Below are 24,591 nucleotides of genomic sequence, written 5' to 3'. Positions count from 1 at the left end.
TCGCAGATTAAAATTCCTGAGAAATTGCAAATTTAGTGGATTTCAGAAAGGTAAATTTGGATGTGTGCGTGTTACGTGCCTTCAAGTCATTTTCAACGTATGGCAACCCTGAACCTATCATGGGGTTTTCTTGGTGAGATTTGTTCAGAGGAGGTTTGCCATTGCCTTCCCCTGAAGCTGACTTGCCTAAGATAGGTGCCCAATTTTGGCTTGAGTAGCTTGTCTTCTAATCAATGAATTCTGTGATTGTGTCTAAGTTTACCTAGAACCTACAGAAAGGATCCAAATGTGCAGGAGTCTGACAAGTGTTCCAAACAACATGGGGACAGGTTGAAATTATGTAACTGTGTGAACATTTACAGAAGGTTTGAGGTGGACTTGGCTCCACTCCAGTTGTAGTGAGCCTTTTTGTACAAGATTTTGAATATACAGCATTTGTCCACTTTGCCTACCCCAGTACTAAAGGATGGCAAAGTGCAGCCCACAGACCACATGCAGCCCTGAGGTAGGTGTGTATGTAAGTGTGTTGCAATTAATTGTTTTGTTTGCTTCAGAATGCCCAGAAAATGATCTCTAGTGGATGTAGAGTGCTTTCCACATATTTGGAGCCCCCTTGTATTGCCAGATTTCAAAACAAAATTTTGTAATTTTTTTTCAAAAAGATTTTTTTTTTGCCTCAAAATGCCCTCTAAGAGCTTCAAAACATATCTCCGTATCCTATAAGTTACCAAACTGCAGAATAACATTGCTACCAAGGTTGCAAAAGATATATATTTCTGACATATCTGGGGCAGAATACCCAAAATTTAAGCACTTGATGTCATTAAGGTGAAGGTGTGTTTTAGGATGCAGTTGCTGGCAAGCTTTCTGTGGTTCCCAAATTGTATGCTGGAGTTAATAGGGCTGCCAGAGGCAAAGACATACATAAAATTGCTTGATTCTTTGGAGAGAAGTGGTCCACCCAGTTGGCCATTTTTACTAAATAAAAGGGAATGTCTTTGGAAGAGCTCATAAGAATTCTGTATAGTGAAGGTTCTTCAGGATGACTTCTCAGATGTCATCTAGGACTACAGCAACACTGGAATAAATTGCTTTGGGATGATAAAACCGATGACAAACAGCTTGTTATTGTATTAGAAGGGAGATATTTTTGAAATTTTAGAATTGTGTGTTTGTGTTCAAATGAACATTTCTACATGTAACATTTATGAAAGTCCCGGTTTAAAGTGAGGATAAGCCACTTAAGTTTCTTTGAAGCGTGTTTAAGAATTATTTTGACTTTATCCTCCTCACTAATGGATTGAGTAACTAGATAATAGGTTTAAATGTAGCAAATAACAAAACATAGAGATGCTGCAGCAACTGTTAGCTGCTGATCTAATTATGTTTTGAGAAAAGGTTTTAGAACCACTGTTTTTCTCCTGGGGAAACCATTAAAGTAGCAATTAATTAGGTTGCCCTGATAACGAAGGCAGTAGAATAATTACGAACAATTACTCGGCATATGTATTTTTAAGGCAATTTTCTCTCCACTTTGTTCTAGATACATTTTAATATACATGTTGAATAAACGTGAGACTTTAGACAAAGGGTAGGGTTTGACAAATGGCAAAAAAATACCTGTATATTGATCTTTCTGGGCCGCTCCTTCTCTGATGGCCCACATAAAATGCAATCCTTTTTCTTTCCCTGAGTTCTCACAGATAACTCTTTGTGTTACTTTGTGCTGGAAAGAAGAAATGGATCCTGTTTCCCTTTCTGCTTCTCTACACATGTCAAAGTAGTTAGGAGAGGGAGGGCTCCATTTTTTTACTTCATCACACTGAGCTTTGGATATATTTGAGAGGAGCAAGAGATTGTAATTGCTTTACAGGGTCCCCAAAACCCAGCACAAAGGAACCTGTTACAGTGATCAAGAGAAATGTGTGTAATTGAATATCAGGAATTGAAACTGCTTTCTCCATTCTTTTTTATTAGAATGATTTCCTTCTTCAGTCATCTTGTTCATTTACTGTGTCGTAAGGGAGGTGTGAATGCTTATAAAACATTTGCATCACATGGAATAACTGAGAACTTAAGCAAAATTGGTTGAAATTGATGCACATGGCAGATGGAAACTCACCTCAACATCTTTTAACATATTTTTAATTCTAGTACATGTTGAGTAATTCCTTATCTGGAATTCTAAAATCCAAAATATTCTAAAAACCAAAACATTTTTCATGAGTGGCTGGAATGGTGAGATCTTTGCTTTCTGATGGTTCAGTGTACACAAACTTTGTTTAATATACAAAATTATTTTAAAAATATCATAAAGTTATCTGCAGGCTATGTGTATAAGGTATATATAAAATATAAATGAATTTTACGTTTAGACATTGGTCTCTTCTCCAAGATCTCTCATTATGTACGTATATGCAAATACAGTTATTCTGAAATCCAAAAAAACAAAACAAAACAAAACAAAACAAAAACCCCAACCCAACAAATCCAAAACATTTCAGGTCCCAAGAGTTTGTGAAAAGGGAGACTCAACCTGTATGCCTTGTTAACTCCTTGATCTCCCACCTCCAGTGGAAAGTAATGACCTTTGTCACATTTTCTTGAATATTTTTCCCGCAGGAGCTTTTATGTCCTTTCCTGCTTTTATTTTTAAAGCTCACCATCATCTTTGTGGTGGCCTGAACTGAAAACGTTAAAACAATGTGCATAGACACTCCATCTAGGCTTTCCCCCACTTGACTTGGGTTATCATCTTGCTAGTACTGTACTGAATTCCTGTTTGTAAGAATCAATGAAGAATGCATTCCCTCAGTGTCCCTAGTAATTTATTGAGAATCTCCATACATCGATGATTGTTATTGTTAACTGCTTTTGTGTAGACCTCAACGCATTGCAAGGTCTGTGAATGAGACATCTCCAAGTCTCTCTATACTCAACAACTCTACACAGCTCATGAAGGTTCATGCCTATGACCTCCTTGGTTGAGTCTATTCATCTGGCATGCATAGAATAATAGAATCATAGAATCTTAAAGTTGGAAGAGACCACAAGGGCCATCCACTCCAACCCCCTGCCATGCAGGAAATCCAAATCAGAGCATCCCTGACCGATGGCTATCCAGCCTCTGCTTAAAGACCTCCAAGGAAAGAGACTCCACTACACTCCGAGGGAGTTTGTTCCACTGTCGGACAGCCCTTACTGTCAGGAAGTTCCTCATAATGTTGAGGTGGCATCTCTTTTCCTGCAGCTTGCATCCATTGCTCCAGGCCCTAGTCTCTGGAGCAGCAGAAAACAAGGTTGCTTCCTCCTCAATATGACATCCCTTCAAATATTTAAACAGGACTATCATATCACCTCTTAACCTTCTCTTCTCCAGGCTAAACATCCCCAGCTCCCTAAGTCGTTCCTCGTAGCACATGGTTTCCAGACCCTTCACCATTTTAATCGCTCTCCTTTAGACATGCTCTAGTTTCTCAATGTCCTTTCTGAATTGTGGTGCCCAGAACAGTCATCCTCTCTTCCTGCTCCCTTCTACTTTTCCTAGTCTCATTGTTTTTTCTAATGAGTCATGCCTTGTCATGATGTGGTCAAAGTACAGCAACCTCAGCTTAGCCATCTTTGCATCTAGGGATGATTAGGGGGTTCCAAAGCTGTCCTTTTTGATTGCCATTGCATTGCTTCTATGCAACTGTAAGCCCCATCCCCACTTCTTCTAGAGTTTCAGCGTTGGACAAGAACATATGTGTACATTATTTGTGGTTTGTTAATGTTTTAAACTATAAAGGCAGGAAAGCTGGTTCTATTTACTGTGAGATTATATGTGCAAATCCTTATTTGCTATTCTTCAGTGTTGTTCTAAATGTAACCTACCTTAAGAAAATACAAAGCCATTGAACAAACAATATTCTTAATCACATGAATGTTGAAGTGATGCAATCTCTTTCCTGTAAGATGCTCTCTGAAGGCCATTATCACACCGGCAAAAGAATTCCTGCAAAGCACTCCAGCATTAGAATGCAGATTAATTATTATTTTTATTTATTTATTAGATTTACACTCTGAATCCCCTCTCTGGGATATAAAACATCTGTCTTCTGACATAGATTAAAAAAATCTACCAATAAAAACAAAAACAAAAATATCTTATCTATCTATCTGTACACAAATTTGGCTAGCCATAATGTTCAAAATTATTTTTTTTCCCAGTTTTAAGGGTTTGAAACAATTGATTAAAAACAATGTATTAAAAGCTTTTTTAAACCCCCCATCTGTATTAGTTTGTTGTTTGGTGATGGCCTGCCTAAAGAGAAAAGGCTTTACCTGCCAGTAGAAAAACCACAGGTAAAAGCTGGCATAGTATTACTGGAGAGTTTTATAATCTGAATGTAGCTTCTGAGAAGGCCATCTCTCAGACTCTGAAAGAGGGAAGACCTTCCCTTCAGATCTCAATGTTCTGATAAGCTTTCATGACCTTTCAAATAGTCTGGACCAGGGGTAGGCAACCTGTGGCCCGCGGGCCGGATGCGGCCCAGCGAGGCCTTGGGACCGGCCCCAGCCCGGTCTTGCCACCGATTGCCGCCGGGGCCTTTGACCTCTCGCGCGCAGGGGCAAGGGGGGCAATCGTCTATAGACGCCTCAGAAACATGCATTTATATTAACATTTTTTAAAAAATCAAATTTTTTTGTGTGTCCTCCACTTTTTTAAAAAAAGTGTCCACCATTTGAAAATGTTGTCCTACATTTGTCCCTGTTTATTTATTTATTTAATTTTTTTAAAAAAAATATTTAATTATTTATTTTTTGGCTTTGGCCCCCAAGTTGCCTGAGGGACAGCAACCTGGCCCCCGGCTCAAAAAGGTTGCCTACCCCTGGTCTGGACCCTTTTCCATCTGCCTTTCCAGTGGGCAGGAACACCATTACTTTGCCTGGATTAAGGTTCAGGGTTTTCTTTTTCTCACCCCCATTTATTACTGACATCAGTTAGTGGTTTGGAACTGAAGCAGCGTTTTCTGGATAAAAGAAAAGTGGAGATGGGTATCATCAGCCTATTGATGGCTTTGAACCTCAGATATCCAAACTATCCAACATCTTTCTTGTATGTATTAAATAACATGGGGGACAAAACAGAGTCCTAATGGACTGCATGGACCAAAGCTCAAGGAGTTGAGCAGGAATTCCTCAGTACCATCTTCCAAAACCATTCTTCAAGAACAGAAGCCACTGAGTAACAGTCCTTCCGAGTCCCATCCCAGAAAAGGTTATACAGAATAATACAGTCCGTCCTCGCCTTACGCGGGGGATCCGTTCCGGATCCCGCCGCGTAAGGTGAATTCCACCTATGCTCGAGCCCCATTGGAAACAATGGGGCTCGTGCATGGCAGCGTGGGAGCGTGCGGGGCGCAACGGGCGCACGCACCCATTCAATTGAATGGGCCGCGCCTCCCCTTCCGCCCCGCGCGCACCCCGTGGCTTGAGCGCGTATGCTCAAGGCCGTGTATGGCGTGCCCGTGTATGGCGCGGGCACGCTGTATTATGGTTGACAGTAAAAAAAGTTGCTGTGTAATTCAACACAATAACAGGGACACAGTTCTCCTATCCTGGTCCCATCATATGTTATCCAGCTGTGTGATGATAGCTACCTGCTTTCTATAAACAGCCTGAAGCCATATTAAAATGGATCTACATAACCAATCTCCTCTAAGAACCTCTGAGATGTCACCACATGGTCGTAACAGAGTCCTCTGGTCCTCAGAGTCATGATCCAATACTCAACCCACCACACCACACTGACTTACGGACACTGGAGAGTGGTTGGTAATCATCCAGGATAGTGAGGTTTGGGGTGGTAGTAGTATTCTTAAGCCAATAGTCTTACAACTGTCTCTTTTAGATGCAGTGAAACCCTTCCTGGTTGCAAAGAAGCATTCATCACTTCTTTTACCCAGTCAGTTATTACCCCTATCATAGAGTTTTCTTGACAAGTTTCTTCAGACAGGGTTTGCTATTGCTGTCCTCTGATGCCGAGAGAGTGTTGACTTGCCCAAGGTTACCCAGTGGGTTTCCATGGTTGAACCAGTAGTCCTTCTAAAAAATAAATTATTTCCTGAGGCATTATATCAGAAATCCACCCGCCTTTAATTTAAACTTCTGATTTAGAAAGTTCACTGTGACCTGGATGATAACTAAGAACACCCTTGTCAGATTTTGAGGTATGTAGGATGATTTCCTGATGAGTTATGGTGGCTCCCCTTTTGCTTTGAGTGACAGTGAACTCTTTTTGGAATGTTGGCTTGAAACTTGGCACTGAGTTTGGATTATAACCAAACGTACATTTCAAATTAGGGGCATTTGCTACGTTGTGATTTCTGGATGAGTTGTGGCTGGGCTTCCCTTTTGATTATAACAAACCACCATGTGTTGGAAATTTGAAATTTGCTCAGCCTCTTGGACAATGACCAAAACCGTTATACCAAATTCTGAGCCATACAGCATGATGTCTCAATGAGTTATGGCTGTCACAGACAGACATGCAGATATTTTATTTTATTATTATATATAGATGAGATGAAGCAGAACTAAAGAGAAAATGGTGGGTACAGGTGCAGGATCACAGGTGGTGATGTTTCCCAACCATTTCACTCTGGGCAGGTGGGGCAACAAAATGAGCAGTGGCCAGGAAAATATGAGAAAAATTATCACTCCCTGACTGAGTCCTGCTGTTGCCACCCACACCCACCAGCTCAAATAGAGGTAATACCACTCAATTTCTACCCTGGCAGTGCTGTTACCATACTCTTATCCTCTTCTTTTCCCTTGTTTTCTCTGGGAACTTGCCCTGAAGTGTTCCTCAGGCTCAGTGCCTTGGAGGTATTGAAGGAAACCAAGAGGATAGCTGAAGTAGCATCTGAAGCTGCTTCACCTTGCAGTAATGTGCAGGTCTTAGTGGCTTACCTTTTGGACTTTGTTTAAAGAGGAGACCAGTATCAGTGCTGGAGCGATACTCAGCATTTGTCTGATTGTACTGGCTGCTGATTCTGAGGTTTTCTTACATGGAAGGACTAGGGGCAATGGTGAATTTCTGTAATTGTTAGGTCAGGAGTAAGGAACACATGGCCCTCTAAATTTGTTGGACTTCAACTCCCATCAGCCCTTACCAGTAGATAAGTTGTCCAGGAGCGGTGAGAATTGCCATCCATCATCATTTGAAGAACCACATGATCCTTATCCTCATTCTGGAAGTCACACAATGGTTAACAAATTATTTGGGGAACCTGTTTATGTGTGCCTGAAAATACACAGACAGTACATTTGGCCTTATGTATAACAGTAAACATCCTCTGCATCCAGGTGTCAGTGGTGAATCTTGAGATTATTGATATCAGCTATGCTATCAGTTACCTTTAGGTGAACTACTCAGTGAGACTCAAGATGTCTACAACTCCTACTGATTGAACTTTTAATCTTGTTCATCTCAGAATAAAGCAGTACTTAACTGCTAGAAAGGTATACAGTTTATTTTATAGGTTGTGGCTTCCAGGTATTTAAGTCAATGCTTTCCTTTTTTGCTGTTCATATTCTCCCTCCTCCTCCCCCCTCCTCATCAATGTCTGCCATTGACTTGAATCAGAGTCTGGCAGACTTTCAGTGTGATGGAGTTCCACTTGGTGAAACATCTAGTACACTGGGTAACCATCCACTGCCTACTATAGACCTTGAGTCATAGCTGCACTGCAGAAGAGGTAGAGTGCCTTAGTTGATTGTTGCTTTGAAAAGTGTTTTCATGTTGGTTGACCAGTTGTCTGCCGCAGTACACTTGAATTTGATAGCTATATTGGAAATAATTTATGTGTGTCAATTAGCATCCCGTTACTTAGCTTTTACTGTCCACCAACTAAGAGCTATACCTTCTTTGGAGTCAAATTGCATGCTGTCATCTGGACTTTTATTGATACCACCTTAATATAAAATGGCTTCATGTCTTATGAGGTGGCAGATTTCTCCTCCACCTCACATGTATTCCTACTATGTCAAATAGGCAGGGCATCCCTTAACAGGAAGAAACTAAAATTAGCAGTGAATGACAGACTTGTTTGAGATCAAGCTATTGTATCAGTGCAGTGTTTTCACAAGCTGCCATAGGTAAGAATTTCTAGCAATGGGACTAATGACCACTTTTCCTTTTTTTGGTGAGAGGAGAAAACTCTCCTTGTTTTATCACTGATCAAAATGGAGACTGTAGTCAAGAAATAAGAAGGCTAGGAATGGAAATGGCAGCCATGAAGGAACTAGATAAGATCCTGAAGTATAAAGATACACATCTGAGCACTAAGTTCAGAATTGTCCAAATCATTATATTCCCCAGCGATCTGGTGCTGGAGAAGAGTGTTTAAGATACTGTGGACAGACAAAAATACAAACAAATGGGTCTTTGAACAGATTAAACCTGAACTCTCCCTGGAAGTCAAGATGATGAAACTGAGGCTGTTGTACTTTGTACACATAATGGGAAGGCATGAATCATTAGAAAAGATGATAATGCTAGGGAAGATAGAAGGCAGTAGAAGGAGAGGAAGATCATGAGATGGCTAGGCTCAATCAGGGAGGCCATGGACTTGAATCTACAGGACATAGACAGAGCAGTGGAGAATAGGAGGTCTTGGAGATATCTCATCCACAGGGTCACCATGAGTCAGAGTTGACTCGAGGGCATTAACAAAAGCAACATTTGTCAGCTGTGGAAAAGATCTTGGATTCTGCCTGAATTCAAAGACATGGTAGTAATGGGCTTTGGTTGAAAAAAAGGTGTTACGGATGTTTGGATGCCAAAAGCAATTTCCACAAATGTGCCAAGGTTTATATTGGAATGAATCCTCTTGATGTCATGAAATTAGTGTTTGTAACACCTGCCCGGGGCAAACACACCATTATGGAAAGATATGTTACTGTATTTCACTCAGTTGAAGAGTCCAGTTAGCTGTGGGGAGATTAATAGAAAGTGTAACCTATTCCCTCTTCTGTTCTGAATTACAGTGAGGATGTTCTGTATTTTTAACTTTGTTAGCCGCCCCGATTGTTCTCAGAGGGGCGGGATACAAATAAATTTTTATTATATTATATTATTATGAGAAATACTTTAATTTAAAGAACAAGGTGCAAAGAAAATTGGAAGACATAGTTTTGGGCCACTTTTTGTGTGGTGTCACTAGGGGGGTGCGGTGGTGTGGCCTACACCAGGAGAGACACCCCAGAAGGGGGGGTGACACCTGGTTGGGGCCTCCCGCACTGCACCATTCCTGTGCATGTGTCCATTCTCCAACACCCCTCACAAGCGTGCCCACCTTCCTGTGCTGTCCCTGTGTGTGCTCCCACCCTCCTGTGCCCCCACGCACACTCTCCCTGTTGTGCCATCCCAGAGAGTGCACTCACTTCCACTCCTGTGCTGCGCCATCTGGAACGGGGGGGGGGGGGAACATGGGAACATCACAGGAGGGTGATAGTGCGCATGGGGGAGCCCCACCACCAGAAGCTCTGCCCCCACATCAAGTGATACAAAATATTTTTATTAAGTGTCAACCTCTGGTTTCTCTTTAAAGATAAAGTGATACAATTTTTTTAAAAACAAAAACATTTAACATCATAGATTTATATTGTACTATTATATTACCATATATGTACTATTCATTTTCATAGAAATCTTAGGGAAGTGCATTCAAATGAAAACAATGGAATGTGAATGAACACTGTAGTACAAATTACTGTGGTTTATGGTAGCATAACATTAGGGCCGTAGCCCAGGGAATTCATAAATAATGCAGTACAATATGCTCTAATGCTATATAATATTTTCAATACAACTGTAAAACAATGTCCCTGTTGCTTATATCAAAGAGAGAAGGAGATAGCCACCCCTCAATACCCATTATGTTCTCTTTCATTTACCTTTAGAGCATTTGATAGCACAACCATTGCCAGGATTGTGAAAAATACTTCTCTACTATTTTGATGAATGCTTGATAGAAATGTACCACACAAGACAGCAAAATTTGACTTGCCATTTCAAGCATTACCATTCAGTTTTATCATTCATGACAACCTATTAAAAAAGCATGACACACTTTCAAATAACGAATAAAGCTATGCATGGTTGAATAATATATAAAGATGGAGACGTCTGACTGACTGCTTGAAAAGATGTCTTTGAAAATGAATGGAAATGTAAACTCTTCCATGTGTACACTAGAAAATTATCCTAGGTGAGCTGCATTTGAGCTAGATTATATCAGAGCCAATTAGGGAGTTACAGGATATACTGGAGAGCTCCATAGGAAAGAATAATTGCTTTTAATTTTCAGGGTTCCCTCCCCATCCCACATAATTCACCAGAGCCAAATGGATGGTTGCCTGTAATTTTCTTATCTCTGGATTTAGTAAAGTTAATGTGTTTACTTTTTTCCACAATAATAATAATAATAATAAATCCTCTTACTGCCTCACTTTTTTCCCTCCTGTATTAAAAGGAGCTTGGTATAAAGCAAGCAAAAATATACTAATTTCTTGCACACAATGTAGTTACATGTGGAATTAATTGCTGAAGGATAATGCTACAGTTCATAAGAAGGTGTAGTGCATGGTGTAGCTGTTTAAGTGTTGGACTATGACTCCGGAGACCAGAGTTCGAGTCCCTGCTTGGCCATGAAATCCACTGGGTGACCTTGGGCAAGTCACATGCTCATATGAAGCCAGTGGAGAACCTCCTCTGAATAAATCTTGCCAAGAAAACCCCATTAAAACCTTAGGGTTGCCATAACATGGAGAGAACTTAAAAGATACGCAACAACAAAGTGTAGAGCTGGCTGTTTTACCCACGTTTCAGGTAGGTGGCTCTTTTGACCATCTTCTATTTGTGCATGAGTAGCTGATCAGAGGAGGTTTGCATATAGAGCTTGAAAAAAATGGTTTCTTGGGACTATAATTCCCAGAATCCTCTGACCAGCATGGGCAGTGGAGTTGCTAGCTGGGGGATTCTGGGTTTGATAGGCCAAAAAAGTAGCTTCCAGTTCTACATATTACTCTCTTCACAGTGAATGAGATACTTACATGTGTTGTCTAATCCACATGTAAGTTAAAAGTTAATGAAATGCCTGTAGAAGAGGCCATCTAAAATGAGCTGTGGTGAAATGTGCCCACAGACATTGTTAGCAATTGTAACCAATAGAAAGCAACGAGTTTACTTCATAATATTTTCTTTCTCTTTTTCTTTGAACCACCTCTAAATGTTCAGTATTGGTTAATCCTGGCAACATTATGAAAAGACTGGAAAATGTTCTGCTGTTTGCCTGAATATATGAAAGCTGGAAGTAGAGAACACATCCTACTGCTAAGTGACTTACTTCATCCACTTACAGCCTTTTGGTGTTCAGATTAGTGTATGAATGGAGCTACTTTGAAAAGCACAAAGAGCAACCCCCCCTTTTTTGGTAAGGTTAAAGCAAGGCTAAAGAAACCAGTGTGGACACCTTGGTGTAATTTTGGTAGCTGATGACTCAACTGTTGAATGCAGATGTGGTGACAGAGAAAGAAATGGCTTGTTTCTTCTGTGAAAAAGAGTTCTCCTGAGTAAACAAATGAATCCAAGAAGGAGAGAAACTTCTTTCTGGAACTGGAATTTAACAAGTAACCACTTCCTTAGGCAACTGAGCTTTTATTGTAGGCCTGGGTATGAGACCATACAGTGTTAATTTCAGGGTGTTGCTTAGTACAGCCTAGTTAAATGGTTGGTCATGTACTCCAGAGGGTTTTTTTTATTGGTAGTTGTCTGACATGAATACTGATCCTCCAGAATGTTCAAAATAAATGAGAGGCCGGAGAAAGTTACGGGTTCTTAAGTTCATGCAATTCAGCAACCTATAATCATTCATATGCCTGCAAGTTTGGCTGGGTGTTTTGCAAAACTTTATTGCTGGTTTAGTTTTTAGGAGCATAACAAAAGAAATATGCATTTTGACCTTGGAACTCTGCTAGTTATGGCAGCTACCATGTGTCTGACCTTCTGATAACATCTGGAATCCAAAATAAAGGCTAATTTCAAAATATTTTCTTATACATGTTCTGAATGGCTTGGGTCAGATATGTACAATTCTAAATAAAGAAATAAGTGTGGCCACTAGCCAACTCTGACTGAATACAGATGTTGTTCAGAAGGATTTGCTTTATGTTACTCAGCACACATGACCTGGATAATCGGGTGTTGTGGACTTCTTGGAATGTAGCTGAGGGCTTCACTGTTAATGTAAGCCAAACTTCATATTTGAGATGCCCAACCTTTTTTGTTGTTTTACTAAGAAAGTGTTTGCATTGAAATGCTCCCACTGTGATGCATAGACCTCTTTATTTGCATGTGCAGAAGGCTGGATTCTTGCAGTTTTAAAGGACTGGAAAAGCTGAGTTCATTCCCATTCCTGCTGAATAGATCTGCAACTGATAGATTGAAAAGCAATACCCAATATCAAGTGTAGTGTGCCAGTTCTCATTTCATCATCAGCGGTGTCCACCTATTCTTGTCTTCACTGCCAACTTTTTAATAATTAATATCAAACGAATTAAGGCCTTAAAATCCAGTTTCAAGTTGTGCAGGTGCTGTACTTTTCCCTTTGCTTCCCATACGTGACTCTGATAAATGTTAGCATGGAGATTTTCTGTTAGTAGGGTCTGGATGCCAAAAGATATAGGAAAAGGTGACTGTTTAGGAACTGAAACTTAATTTACTCATGATAAGTTAAAGGGAGACCCAGCATGGTGTAGTGGCTTGAGCATTGGAATATGACTCTTGAGACCAGGATTTGAATCCCTGCTTGGCCATGGAAACCCATGTCACACCTTCTCAGCCTCAGACGAAGGCAAAGGCAAGCCCCTTCTGAACAAATCTGGCCAAGAAAACCCTATGATAAGTTCACAGGGTCATGATAAGTTGGAATTGACTTGAAGGGACACAACAGCAATATTGCTGCAAAAAACAGTTCTGGAGGGTTTACTAGACCCCTCTCAAAGCCAATATTAGGGATATAGGGTAGTTCTGATTGGGTAGTTCTTCCATTTCTGCTGAATTTAGCTGTTCGGCCAGCAGAAGTTCGTCACTGGATCCTGCAGTTTCTCTTGTACAGGAAATATGCCAGCATGTGAACTTCTCTGGCCAGAGCTTTCCAAAGTTGGGGTTTTACCACTGAAAAGACATATTCCAAGAGCTAGTTTACACAGTTCTTTGTAAAAGAATCTGCTCCCACCCCAGATGATTCTTGATTGCAGCTCTCAACTTCCCTGGTCAGGATAACTCATGGTGAGAGTAGATGGGAATTCCATTGAAACATACCCAGCAAGTGACAAGATGCCCACTCCTTAAGTAAAGGAAAATAACTCTCATTGTTCCACAGGAACAGTTCTGCTCAGCTAAATCCTCCATCCATCAGAAAAAGGCTAGACTTGACACATTTAATATGACATTCATATTGAATTGCGCTAAATGAGATAATTTTATGTGTAATAGATGTGAATAGTTATTCTGTACAGGGATAATTAGAAATGTATGTTCTGGAACAACATGGCCACATTTGCACATAGCCCTAAGCCATGTTTTAGTGCCATGTGTCAAAGCAGAATGGCATCTGTGCAAGTCCTCAAACTCACATGAGATCCTCTCCCAACTCTTTCTGCCTTTGTCTGGGGCTGGAAAAACCCACATTCATTTTCACTCCAGCAGATTCTTGGCTTGTCATTGTGTAAAATTAGGATTTTTTTTTTTACAAGAAGCTAATCAGTTTCTACGACAAGCTACCAATAACTCAGTTTTTTTGTGGTTTTTTTTTGCATGTTTGCTTAAAGGTAAAAGTTTATTTTAAATCAGGCCTACACAGCTTGGCTATAGGTTGGAGCCAAAATTAAACTAGGCTAAACTTCTTAGGGCAGCAGAAAGGTTTTAACTAAATATTTATTAATTAATGCTATTAATTAGGATTAATTAATATTAATTTTGTCCTCCCCCTCTTCTTCTGTGCAGCCCCTCTCCTCAGGAGAAAGCCAAGCGGTGGAGGAGTCTTGTATGTCTTTCTCCTCCTCTGCCTGGACCTCTCTTCGGGAGAAGGCCAAGTAATGGAGGAGCCTTGAGGGGCAAGTGTTTGCCCCTCTTCAGAGCCTTGTAAGGTGAGTGTTTGCCCATCCTCCTAATCTATCCATCCTTCTCCTTGGGAAAAAGCTGATCAGCGGAGGAGCCTTGAAGCAGGGGAGTGTTCACCCATCCTCCCCCTCCACCGCCCAGCTTTCTCCTCAGGAGAAAGTGGGGCAGTGAGCGAGCCTTGCAGGGAAAGCATTTGCCTGTCCTCGTACTCCTCTGCCTGGCCTTCTCCTTGGGAGAAAGCCAAGCAGCGAAAGACCCTTGAAGTTGTTCCACATCCTCACAGGTCGCCTGAAATCATTGGTGGGCTGCATGCGGGCCCTGGGTCGTATGTTGTGCAAGCCTGTTTTAAAGAATGATTTCTCATTCATCCATAATAGCAAACCAGGTATTAGCTAAACTTCCTGGCTTTGCTAAATTAATTCTTCCTCTTCTTCCTGATTGTACAGAAGAACATAGAAGATCCTTTCTGGTGAAGCACATAGCTCTAAATTGTAGTTTAGCATCACAGCCAATTCTAAAATTTTGAATTACAGAAGAGGCATGTTTAGCATAGCTGGCTGAATTAGAAGGAGGAATAATCTAATGAGAAGAAGCAACCAGCTAGGATGTGGAGGGTGAAAAGAGTAATCCATGAGTAATTTTACATGCAGTGTAGTTAATGTGAATTAAGTGGAGAATGCTTGATGGGTTCCTCAACTTGTGACCCCACAGATGCTGTTGGAATGTAGCTCCTGTCATCCCTCCTCATTTTGTGAGGGAGGGCGACAAGTTGATCATCCCAATGTAGTATAACAATGATGGTTGTGGCACTCTTGAAAGTGTAGTTCATACATTCTCCATTGTTGGACTATCTGTATTATTCAGATAGTGCACAGAGTCTCCATACTTTTGTATGACTATATACCAGTGATGGCGAACCTTTTAGGGACTTAATGACCAAATTAAAAGGCTTTCCAGCACCAGGCGGGACTTCTACATTCCGGAGGTGGGACTTCTGGGGTGGGACATCTCCCTCCACCACTGCCTTCCTGGGAGCCTCTCCAAAGGCAGCTGAAGGCCTGGGAAAAGGAGGAACAGGCATGCACTTGTTCCTTCTCTTCCCTGCCCCCTGTGTGCCCTGAAAAATGACTGTGGATACAGTTCAGAAATATACTTTTGCTTTCATATATTGCACTAAGATTTCTGAAGAGGAAGTTGTAGATGGGCTAAAATTTCATTTTTATTTCTACCTTAACATAGCCATCATAGGCATGGCTGGTGGGCATGCGAGAGAGGGCCTTCTTGCTGGCTGCCCCTAGACTCTAGAACTCCCTCCTGTGGAAAGCAAAAATGGCTCCTTCCTTGATGTCCTTCTGTCGGCTGGCAAATCCTTTTTATTCTGATAGACTTAGATATTTTTACTTGCTTTTTATCTTTTGCGTGTTAGCTTTTTAAGTGTAGGTTTAAATTGTTTTAATACTGTGAATAGTTCAATTCCATTTTAATGTAATTGGGGAAAAGGCATAATGGAAATAGTAGTAGTAACAGTAATAGTAGTCGTAGTTGTTTTTGATCAGGACAGACAATAGCTGAACATGGGAAATAAAATACAACATTTATTACTTTTTTGGATATGTCCACAGCAAAAGGAAGAAGAAGGAAATGGTAGGTTCACTGCGTGGAGAAGATGGCAAAATGCTAACAGAGGACAGAGAAAAGGCAGAATTATTCAACACCTTCTTTGCTTCAGTCTTCTCAGAAAAGGCAAAGGGTGCTCAACCTGAGGATAATGGAGCAGAGGACAGAATTGGGGAATTTCAGCACAGAATAAGTAAGGAGATAGTACAGGAATACCTGGTTAATCTAAATTTTTTTTTTTAACCTTTATTTATGAAGCGCTGTAAATTTACACAGCGCTGTACATACAATCTTTTAGTTAGACGATTCCCTGCCCTCGGGCTTACAATCTAAAAAGACATGATACAGAAGGAGGAGGGAGTGGTGGAGGGAAAGGGCCTCCACCTCCAAGGCCTGGACCAAGGCAGATGGACTGGAGGGAGGGGGAGGCTTCATAATGGATGGTTAATCATTTTCCAGGGAAAATACATACTCACAAGTAGGATAATACATATACAGTACATAGCAATACAGGAAAGGGTTTAATAAACAGGCACCACAAGAACATCAAATAGTGAGCGACAATTATGCAATGCCTGGGAACGCTTCTCTGAACAGGATGGTTTTCAACTCCGTTTTGAAGCTGGTTAAAGAAGTGATGGCTCTTGCTTGTGGGGGAAGAAGGTTCCAGGAGTGAGGGGCAGCAAGTGAAAAGGGGCGAATCCGGGAAGGGGCAGAGGAAATCCTGGGCTGAGACAGCAGACCTTGACTACTAGAACGGAGGGCCCTAGTGGAAAGGTGAGGAGAAAGAAGGTCTGATAAGTAGGGAGGGGCCAGTCCGTGGAGGGCTTTAAACGTGGACAGCAGGAGCTTATACTGAATGCGGAAAGGGAGGGGGAGCCAGTGAAGGGATGCCAACACAGGAGAGATGTGGTCAGAGCGGTGGGTGGAAGTGATAATGCGTGCAGCTGAATGCTGAACAGAGATTAAAGGACGGAGGTGAGAAAGAGGAAGCCCAGCCAGGAGGACATTACAGTAATCAAGTCGTGAGACCACTAGGGCATGGACCAGGATCTTGGCAGTAGAGGCGGAGAGATATGGTCGGATTTTGGCAATATTGTATAAAAAGAATCTACAAGCCTTGGCTGTGGTCTGGATCTGAGGGATACACGACAGAGAAGAGTTAAAGATAAAACCAAGACTGCGGGCTTGCTGGACTGGTTGAATAGAAATGTTGTCCACAGAGACAGAAAAGGAGTGTTGAAGGACGGGCTTAGGAGGAAAGACAAGAAGCTCCGTCTTGGACATGTTGAGCTTCAAACGCCGATGGCGCATCCACTGCGAGACAGCTGTGAGGCAAGACGAAACTTGCTGTTCAAGCCTTGGAGAAAGGTCAGGGGCGGAAAGATACAGCTGGGTGTCATCGGCATACAGATGGTAGGAAAAGCCAAAAGAGCTGATGAGTTTTCCTAAGGACAGTGTGTAGAGAGAAAACAGAAGGGGACCCAGAACAGAGCCCTGGGGAACTCCAACAGATAAGGGAACAGGAGAAGAAGTCTGGCCCCCTGCAACTACTGCAAAAGATCTGCCAGACAAGTAAGATCTAAACCAGTTGAGAACAGAGTCTGAGAACCCAAGATCAGAGAGGATATCAACTAGAAGACAGTGATCAACGGTGTCAAAGGCTGCAGACAGATCAAGAAGGATGAGAACAGAGTAAAGGCCATTAGCCTTGGCCTGTAAAAGGATATAAGTCTCCATGACTAGATGAGCTACATCCAATAATATTAAAAGAACTGGCTAATGTAATATCGGAGCCATTGGCAATAACATTTGAGAACTCCTGGAGAACAGGAGCGGTCCCAGCAGACTGGAGGAGGGCAAACGTTGTCCCCATCTTCAAAAAAGGGAAAAAGGAGGATCCCAACAATTATCATCCAGTTAGTCTGACATCTATACCAGGAAAGATTCTAGAGCAGATCATTAAACAGAGAGTCTGTGAACATCTAGAAGGCAATTCCATAATCACAAAAAGTCAACATGGGTTTCAGAGAAACAAATCAGGCCAGACAAACCTAATCTCTCTCTCTCTTTTTTATAAAATTACCAGCTTGTTAGATGATGGGAATGCTGTGGATATAGTATATCTTGATTTCAGTAAGGCCTTTGACAGGGTTCCGACATTTTAGCAAACAAGCTAGTGAAATGTGGGCTAGACAAAATAGCTGTTACATGGATTTGTAACTGGTTGATTGGCCGGACCCAAAGGATGCTCAACAATGGCTCCTTTTCATTCTGGAGAGAAGTGACCAGCGGGGTCCCGCAGGGCTCTGTCCTGGGCCCAGTGCTATTCAACATCTTTATCAATGACTTAGATGACAGAATTGGGGGTATATTTATCAACTTTGCAGATTACACCAAACTAGGAGGAGTAGGAGGACAGGATCAAAATTCAAAATGACCTTAATAGATTAGAAAGCTGGGCCAAAGCTAACAAAATGAATTTCAACATGGAGAAATGTAAGGTACTGCACTTAGGGCGGAAAAATGAAATGCATAGATATAGGATGGGTGACACCTGGCTGAACGAGATGACATGTGAAAAGGATCTGGGAGTCCAAGTAGACTATAAGTTGAACATGAGTCAACAGTGTGATGCGGCAGCTACTGTAACAAGGCCAATGCGATTTTAGGCTGCATCAATAGAAGTACAGTGTGCCCGCGTCATACGTGGCTTTCAGCATATGTTGAAAGCTGCACGTGGGGTGGCACATCCTATTTGGATGAATGGGGTGTGCAGGGCGGTGCATGTGCACCGCCGCCACATGCACCAGCCCCATTTACTTGAATGGGGCTAGAGCATGCGTGGTATTTGGCTTACGTGGGAGGGGGGTCCGGAACGGATCCCCCACATAAACCAAGGACATACTGTATGGTGTCTAGATCAAGGGAAGTAATAGTGCCACTGTATTCTGCTCTGGTCAGGACCCACCTGGAGTATTGTGTCCAGTTCTGGGCACCACAATTCAAAAAGGACATTGAGAAACTGGAGCGTGTCCAAAGGAGGGCGACTAAAATGGTGAAGGGTCTGGAAACCATGTGCTATGAGGAACGACTTAGGGAGCTGAGGATGTTTAGCCTGGAGAAGAAAAGTTTAAGAGGTGATATGCTAGCCGTATTTAAATACTTGAAGGGATGTCACATTGAGGAGGGAGCAAGCTTGTTTTCTGCTGCTCCAGAGATTAGAACCCAGAGCAATGGAAGCAAGCTGCAGGAAAAGAGATTCCATCTCAACATTAGGAGGAACTTCCTGACAGTAAAGGCTGTTCGACAGTGGAATAAACTCCCTCGGAGTGTAGTGGAGTCTCCTTCTTTGGAGGTCTTTAAGCAGAGGCTGGATGGCCATCTGTCAGGGATGCTTTGATTGAGAGTTCCTGCATGGCAGGGGGTTGGACTGGATGGCCCTTGTGGTCTCTTCCAACTCTGTGATTCTATGATTCTATGAGAACATAACCCACCTACCACAACTGTGACAGGAAAACTGATGAAATATCTAGGCATTTCCTTTTTCATTTTTTTTTTGTCATAGCTATTGTCTATCCTGATCAAAAACAGCTTCTACATGACAATCCATATTTCTTTCTATCCCTCTGTGTGCATGTGTGTGTGTGTTGTGTGTATGTATTGGAGCACCAGTGGATCCAAAGGGCCCACTGCAGATGTGTTGGTAGACATTACTTCTTTATTACAAAACTTGGTTCCCAAGGCAGGAATAACAAGGAAAGCATAGTGATCGATTCCTGAATCGCAAAAAAGAAGAGCAGTTGAACAAGTTTCAGCCAAGTTTTTATCCAAAACTAATAATATGCACATGTGAAATGAAATAACAGGCTCAGTTGAATTTTGCATAAGTAAACAAAAACATTTTGAAACTTATAGAGACTGCTTGAAAGTTTCTTCCAGATCTGCATTTTGTCCCGCCCTCCTTCACTTTCCCCTGTGCTTGATGCTGCTAAAACATTTGCAGTTAGAGACATGGATTAGAAGGAAAAAGGAGACTAAGCAGGCATTAAAAGACTGTAAAAAGGAGCTTTTTTTTTTGTCAGAGGTTTTGTTAACTGAGGAATGCCTGTATTTAATTTCCAATGGAACCTTATTGCAAGGAGTTTTAGTTTTAATAGTATGGATACAAATGAATAAATAAATAGTGTTCTAAATATAGATGTATTATTGTCAAGCTGTATAATCTTGATCCAAAGTGGATATTATAGCTTGTAACACAGTCTTGTGTTACAGATTGTCTAGAAACATGCTTAGATAAAACTTTGTTTTGTGCCCTTATTTCCCCTTTAACATCCCCATTGAAACGGTCACAATCAAGAAAAGACTTGCTCAAAAGTATTGCTTTGAGTTTAATGGGAGTATCCAGCAAGTATGCTGAGGATTTCAGTCTTAGGCTATTTCAGCAATGCAGAAATACTGTTATTTGACACCACTTTAACTGTCATCAGTCAGTGCTGTGAAATTCTGGAGTTTGTAGTTTTGTGAGATATTTAGCCTCAGAGAGCTCTGGCATCACAACAAACTACAAATCTCAGAATATGGAGCCATGGCAATTATTGTTGTCAGACTGCGCGATTTCTGCAGTGCAGACAGGGCCATAGATTCACAGACTTTGATACATCTGTATCAACTCCTACCAAATATGTTGAGTTTCAGAGAGATTGTCATACTGTTTTCTCGACCCATTAGCATGCTGTCTCCAAACCCCTGAACTGAGACTGTTCTGGATCTTTATAAACTGGGACTGAAAGTCAAGCAAAGGTAGCATTATTGTCTATATATGACAACATCAACTGCACCCAGGCTTTGAAGGACTTAATTACAAATCTATTAACAGCAGCAAGACTAATTATAGCAAAAAAAATGGAAAGATCAGGGAGATCTGCAAATACAAGGTTGGTATAAAGAAATTTGGCAAATGGCAATTAATGATACGTTAACATGTGAAATCATGGTAAAAAAAGGGAATAATGAAGAGGAATGATTTTGAAACAATATGGAAAATATTTGTACAAAAGGCTTTAGTAAAAGAGGAAAGTGGTTTACCTCCACAAGAAGAGTTACAATTTTGGAGGATAGAATAATATGAAGATATTAGGCTCTGGTGATGGGGAGCACTGGGTGGGGGGGAGAGTTAATTAATGATAAATTAATCGTATTATATTTTAGTGGATAGTATATTTTATAAATAGTTGAAAAGAAGATAGTGATAAGAATGATATCAATAATAATTTCATGTTTTTTTAATTATTGGTTTAGTTAATAAATGGCTTAATATGAATAAGATTCAGGTAAGGTAATTAAGAATGGATAATTAATGTGATTTATTACATATTGTATGTGGAATATTATGTAAAAGGCATTTTTCAATATTATTTTGTGTAGGTTATATTATTAATTTAAAAAGGAGGGGGAAAGAAAGTCAAGCAAACGGGAAATAATTTTTTAAAAATCCCAAATCTTGGAATAATAAAAAATATTATGACTCAAATCTGGTAGTTGCTCTGCATTTACCCAATCTGTGTTTGTTTGCTTAGAAGGCATCCACTACTTCTTTACTGTTCTTTTCCCCCCAGAGAAAGCTTACAAGGTAGTTGAGTACAGCTTCTCCTCCTCATGAGCCAAGGTGTCTACTGATTGATTCAGAGGGCAACATCAGAATCTTGCAGTGGCTCTTCCAGCCAATGTATAGATAAATGGTCTCCAGTGCTTCAGTTTTGGGTACTCCACTGTCCTCCCCTTCTACATAATAAGTTATTTCATACTTTTATACTTTATGGAATATTGTACAATATTATGTTCAGAAGTTTTCATGAAAAAAGTGTCTGATAAGAAAGCAGTGTGAAGATATGGGTCTAGACATGCTTGATATGGAATTCTTTCCTCCAAATACTTGGTCCAGACCCAGTGTGATGCTAGAGTTACCAAAAACAAAACAAAACAACAACAACCTGTGCTAGTGCAGGTGCATTGGATTTATCTTTTGTGCACATGGTGAGGCAAGAGGCCATACAGACATGGAATTTCTTGCACTTCAGTTTGAGCTGGATCTGTCCTTGCACTACCTCTGTAAATGTGTATCTGTAGCACAACAGATCATGAATTGCCTGGGGACACTGCTCAATAAAGTGCATGGAAAATATTTATGGGGAAAATCCATGGAACTGTTTTTTTCTTGTTCTTTTTCTTGTAAATACTATGTAAAGTGATGGTGCTCTATAAATAGATAAAGGATGATGAGGATGATGAGGATGCCAAATTTCTGTAGAGATACATGCATAGTTTACTGTAACAAATTTACCAACAATGATTTCTTCTCTCTGTAGGAAATAGCCCCTCAAAATGGAGGATGGGAAGCCAGTTTGGGCTCCACACCCAACTGATGGATTTCAGATGGGAACCATTGTCGATATTGGGCCTGACAGCTTAACTATTGAACCCATAAATCAGAAAGGCAAGGTGAGTGATTCCAAAAAGTTACTAATTCTTTTAGGATATTGCTTCACTAGAAGGAAAGATGTATTCAAGAAGTAAGAAACTATTTATTGAGAGGTTCATAGCATTGTTCCTATTTAGAGTTTGTAAATATTTTCAGCCATTTCATAGAATCATAAAGTTGGAGGAAACCACAAGGACCATCCAGTCCAACCCCCTGCCATTCAGGAATATACAGTCTAAGCATTCCCAACAGATGACCATCCAGCCTCTGTTAGCAAACCTCCAAAGAAGGAGACTCCTCCACTCTCTGAGGGAGTGTATTTCACTGTTGAACAGCTCTTACTGTCAGGAAGTTCTTCCTAATGTTTAGGTGGAATCCCTTTTCCTGTAGCTTGAATCTGTTGCTCCATGTCCTAGGCCCCAGACACATGCACCAAATGACAAAGATTCCAGTTGTGTTTGAGGCATAGTGTTCAGATGATGCATGCCTTGAGTGTGCTAGAAGCTGGGCCGAGCTTGCATCATCTGGAAAGAACCGGGTCAAGAAGGAGCAGATAGAATCTGCTCCTTCCTGTGACCAAGCTCAGACCTGTGGTGGTGGCCTGGATTGGGACCAGGTGCATGTCACTGCTGTGGTCCGGCATGAATGGCACCAGCGCTGCCTCACGTCAGTCTATTCAGTTTATCTGTTTCTGGCTGTAGTCTCTGGAGCAACAGAAAACAAGCTTGCTCCATCCTCAATATAACATCCTTTCAAATATTTAAACAAGGCTATTGTGTCACCTCTTCACTTTCTCTTCTCCAAGCTAAACATACTCAGCTCCCTAAGCTGCTCCTCATTGACCATTTTTGTTTCTAGGTTTTCCTGAACTACAAACTAAAACTTGTCTCATGCTTTCTAAACTATAGCCCCCAAATTGAAAGATCTGTAGCCTCAAGTGAAAGGATATATGAATTCTGCACATTGCTTGACGTGGAACCTTCATGACACATAAAAAATTACTCCTAAAACTATTCTCAATTAGAAAAGTGTTTCACTGTGCTTTGTAGATAACTGTTAGAAAGACACAATACCAAAATACTATTAGAAACTGTTACCAAAATGCCTCCCAAAGTTAAAGTACTATTCTGGTAGCACAACATTGCTGTACACACAACGCCACTTCTACCACTCTCAGCAGAATATGTCTGTTGCACCATGGCAAATAATTTGCCTGCCATACATTGTGTGACTTATGCATGTATATATCACTGACACAGTCCCATCTTCTGAGTAGCTCTGTGCTTTTATATTAGCAATTATCTTTGTTATTGTTGTCTTTTAACTTGTTGCCCCAATTGAATGATGATAAAAATTGATGAATTCTATTAACAGAATTTCAAGTTGTCAAAGTATATGTAGTTATTACCCACAAGAAATATGCTCCATATAATCTCTACTTTAAAATAACTATTGCATGCTGAAAAGCATGATTTTTGAATCTAAATCTTGTCTGTTCCACAAATTTCTTCTTTGGTGACAGTTTGAATTTAATTTATATAATGAAAAATGCTCATTTGGTTAAATATTGAAGTGAATTAAACTACTTGACATATAATTTGGGAAGCAAGAACATAAAAATATTGACTGTATCACATCATATGAATTTCCAGATGAATAATGCTACATATAATGCTTTGGAAGCATTAGTAAGGCATTAGCATACTGCTCCTAGTTAAGACTTAAGAGTATGTAAAACATTGGTGAGCAATCTTAAATTATCAAAATAATGTGGGTACTTTGGGGAAAACAATTTAAGATTATTTCCATTGAGATGTATAACTGTGGGTGTAATCCATCATGTTCAAGCACCATTAATGCCATACAAGCATGCTTGAGAGGGGGTCAGAAAGTGAGCAATGGCTGGAAGAGGCCCATTAAGAAGCTTCCTAGCTGTGGTTTCAACAGGTCTTTCTAATAATTTTTAGTGACTCTTCAGATGCAGGCAACAGAAAACCAAAATGATTACGTATCTGTTATGGCAGCCCCCCCTTTATTATAATTCAGTTCAGTGTAAAAGAAGACAGATTAATTCAACAGGGACTTCGGATAGTAATAGTGTATTTAATGTAATTCATAATGGCTAATTGTTCTGTGAAATCGTTCCTTCTATGTCTGACTGCTTTTGCACCTGTATCTAAAAAAATATCATTTTGTCTATTTTTTGTATTGCATATTTCTGGGATCTAATTTATTTTAGGAAGCATTTAAGGCTCTCTATAAATGAACAGAATTGTAGAATCACAGAGTTGAAAGAGACCTCAAGGGCCATCCAGTCCAATCC

The 24,591-nt window shown here is 40.7% G+C and overlaps 1 protein-coding gene across 3 annotated transcripts in view; it reads left to right on the top strand.

Annotated features, from left to right (window-relative positions):
* The window catches only part of MYO6 (myosin VI), a 160,801-nt gene that overhangs the window by 30,367 nt on the left and 105,843 nt on the right, over positions 1–24,591 (top strand). For all 3 annotated transcript variants that reach the window (XM_089530895.1, XM_089530894.1, XM_089530893.1), the window contains exon 2: positions 22,156–22,288. In XM_089530895.1, the coding sequence (XP_089387021.1) occupies positions 22,172–22,288 (117 nt within the window). In that variant the 5' untranslated portion in view covers positions 22,156–22,171. The remainder of the gene's footprint in view (positions 1–22,155; positions 22,289–24,591) is intronic.

Source organism: Sceloporus occidentalis, unplaced genomic scaffold, assembly GCF_023333645.1.
Source record: "Sceloporus occidentalis isolate IW3139 unplaced genomic scaffold, rSceOcc1.0.p SCAF_6, whole genome shotgun sequence".
Lineage (NCBI taxonomy): Eukaryota > Metazoa > Chordata > Lepidosauria > Squamata > Phrynosomatidae > Sceloporus > Sceloporus occidentalis.
This window is presented reverse-complemented; position numbering and strand designations above follow the sequence as displayed.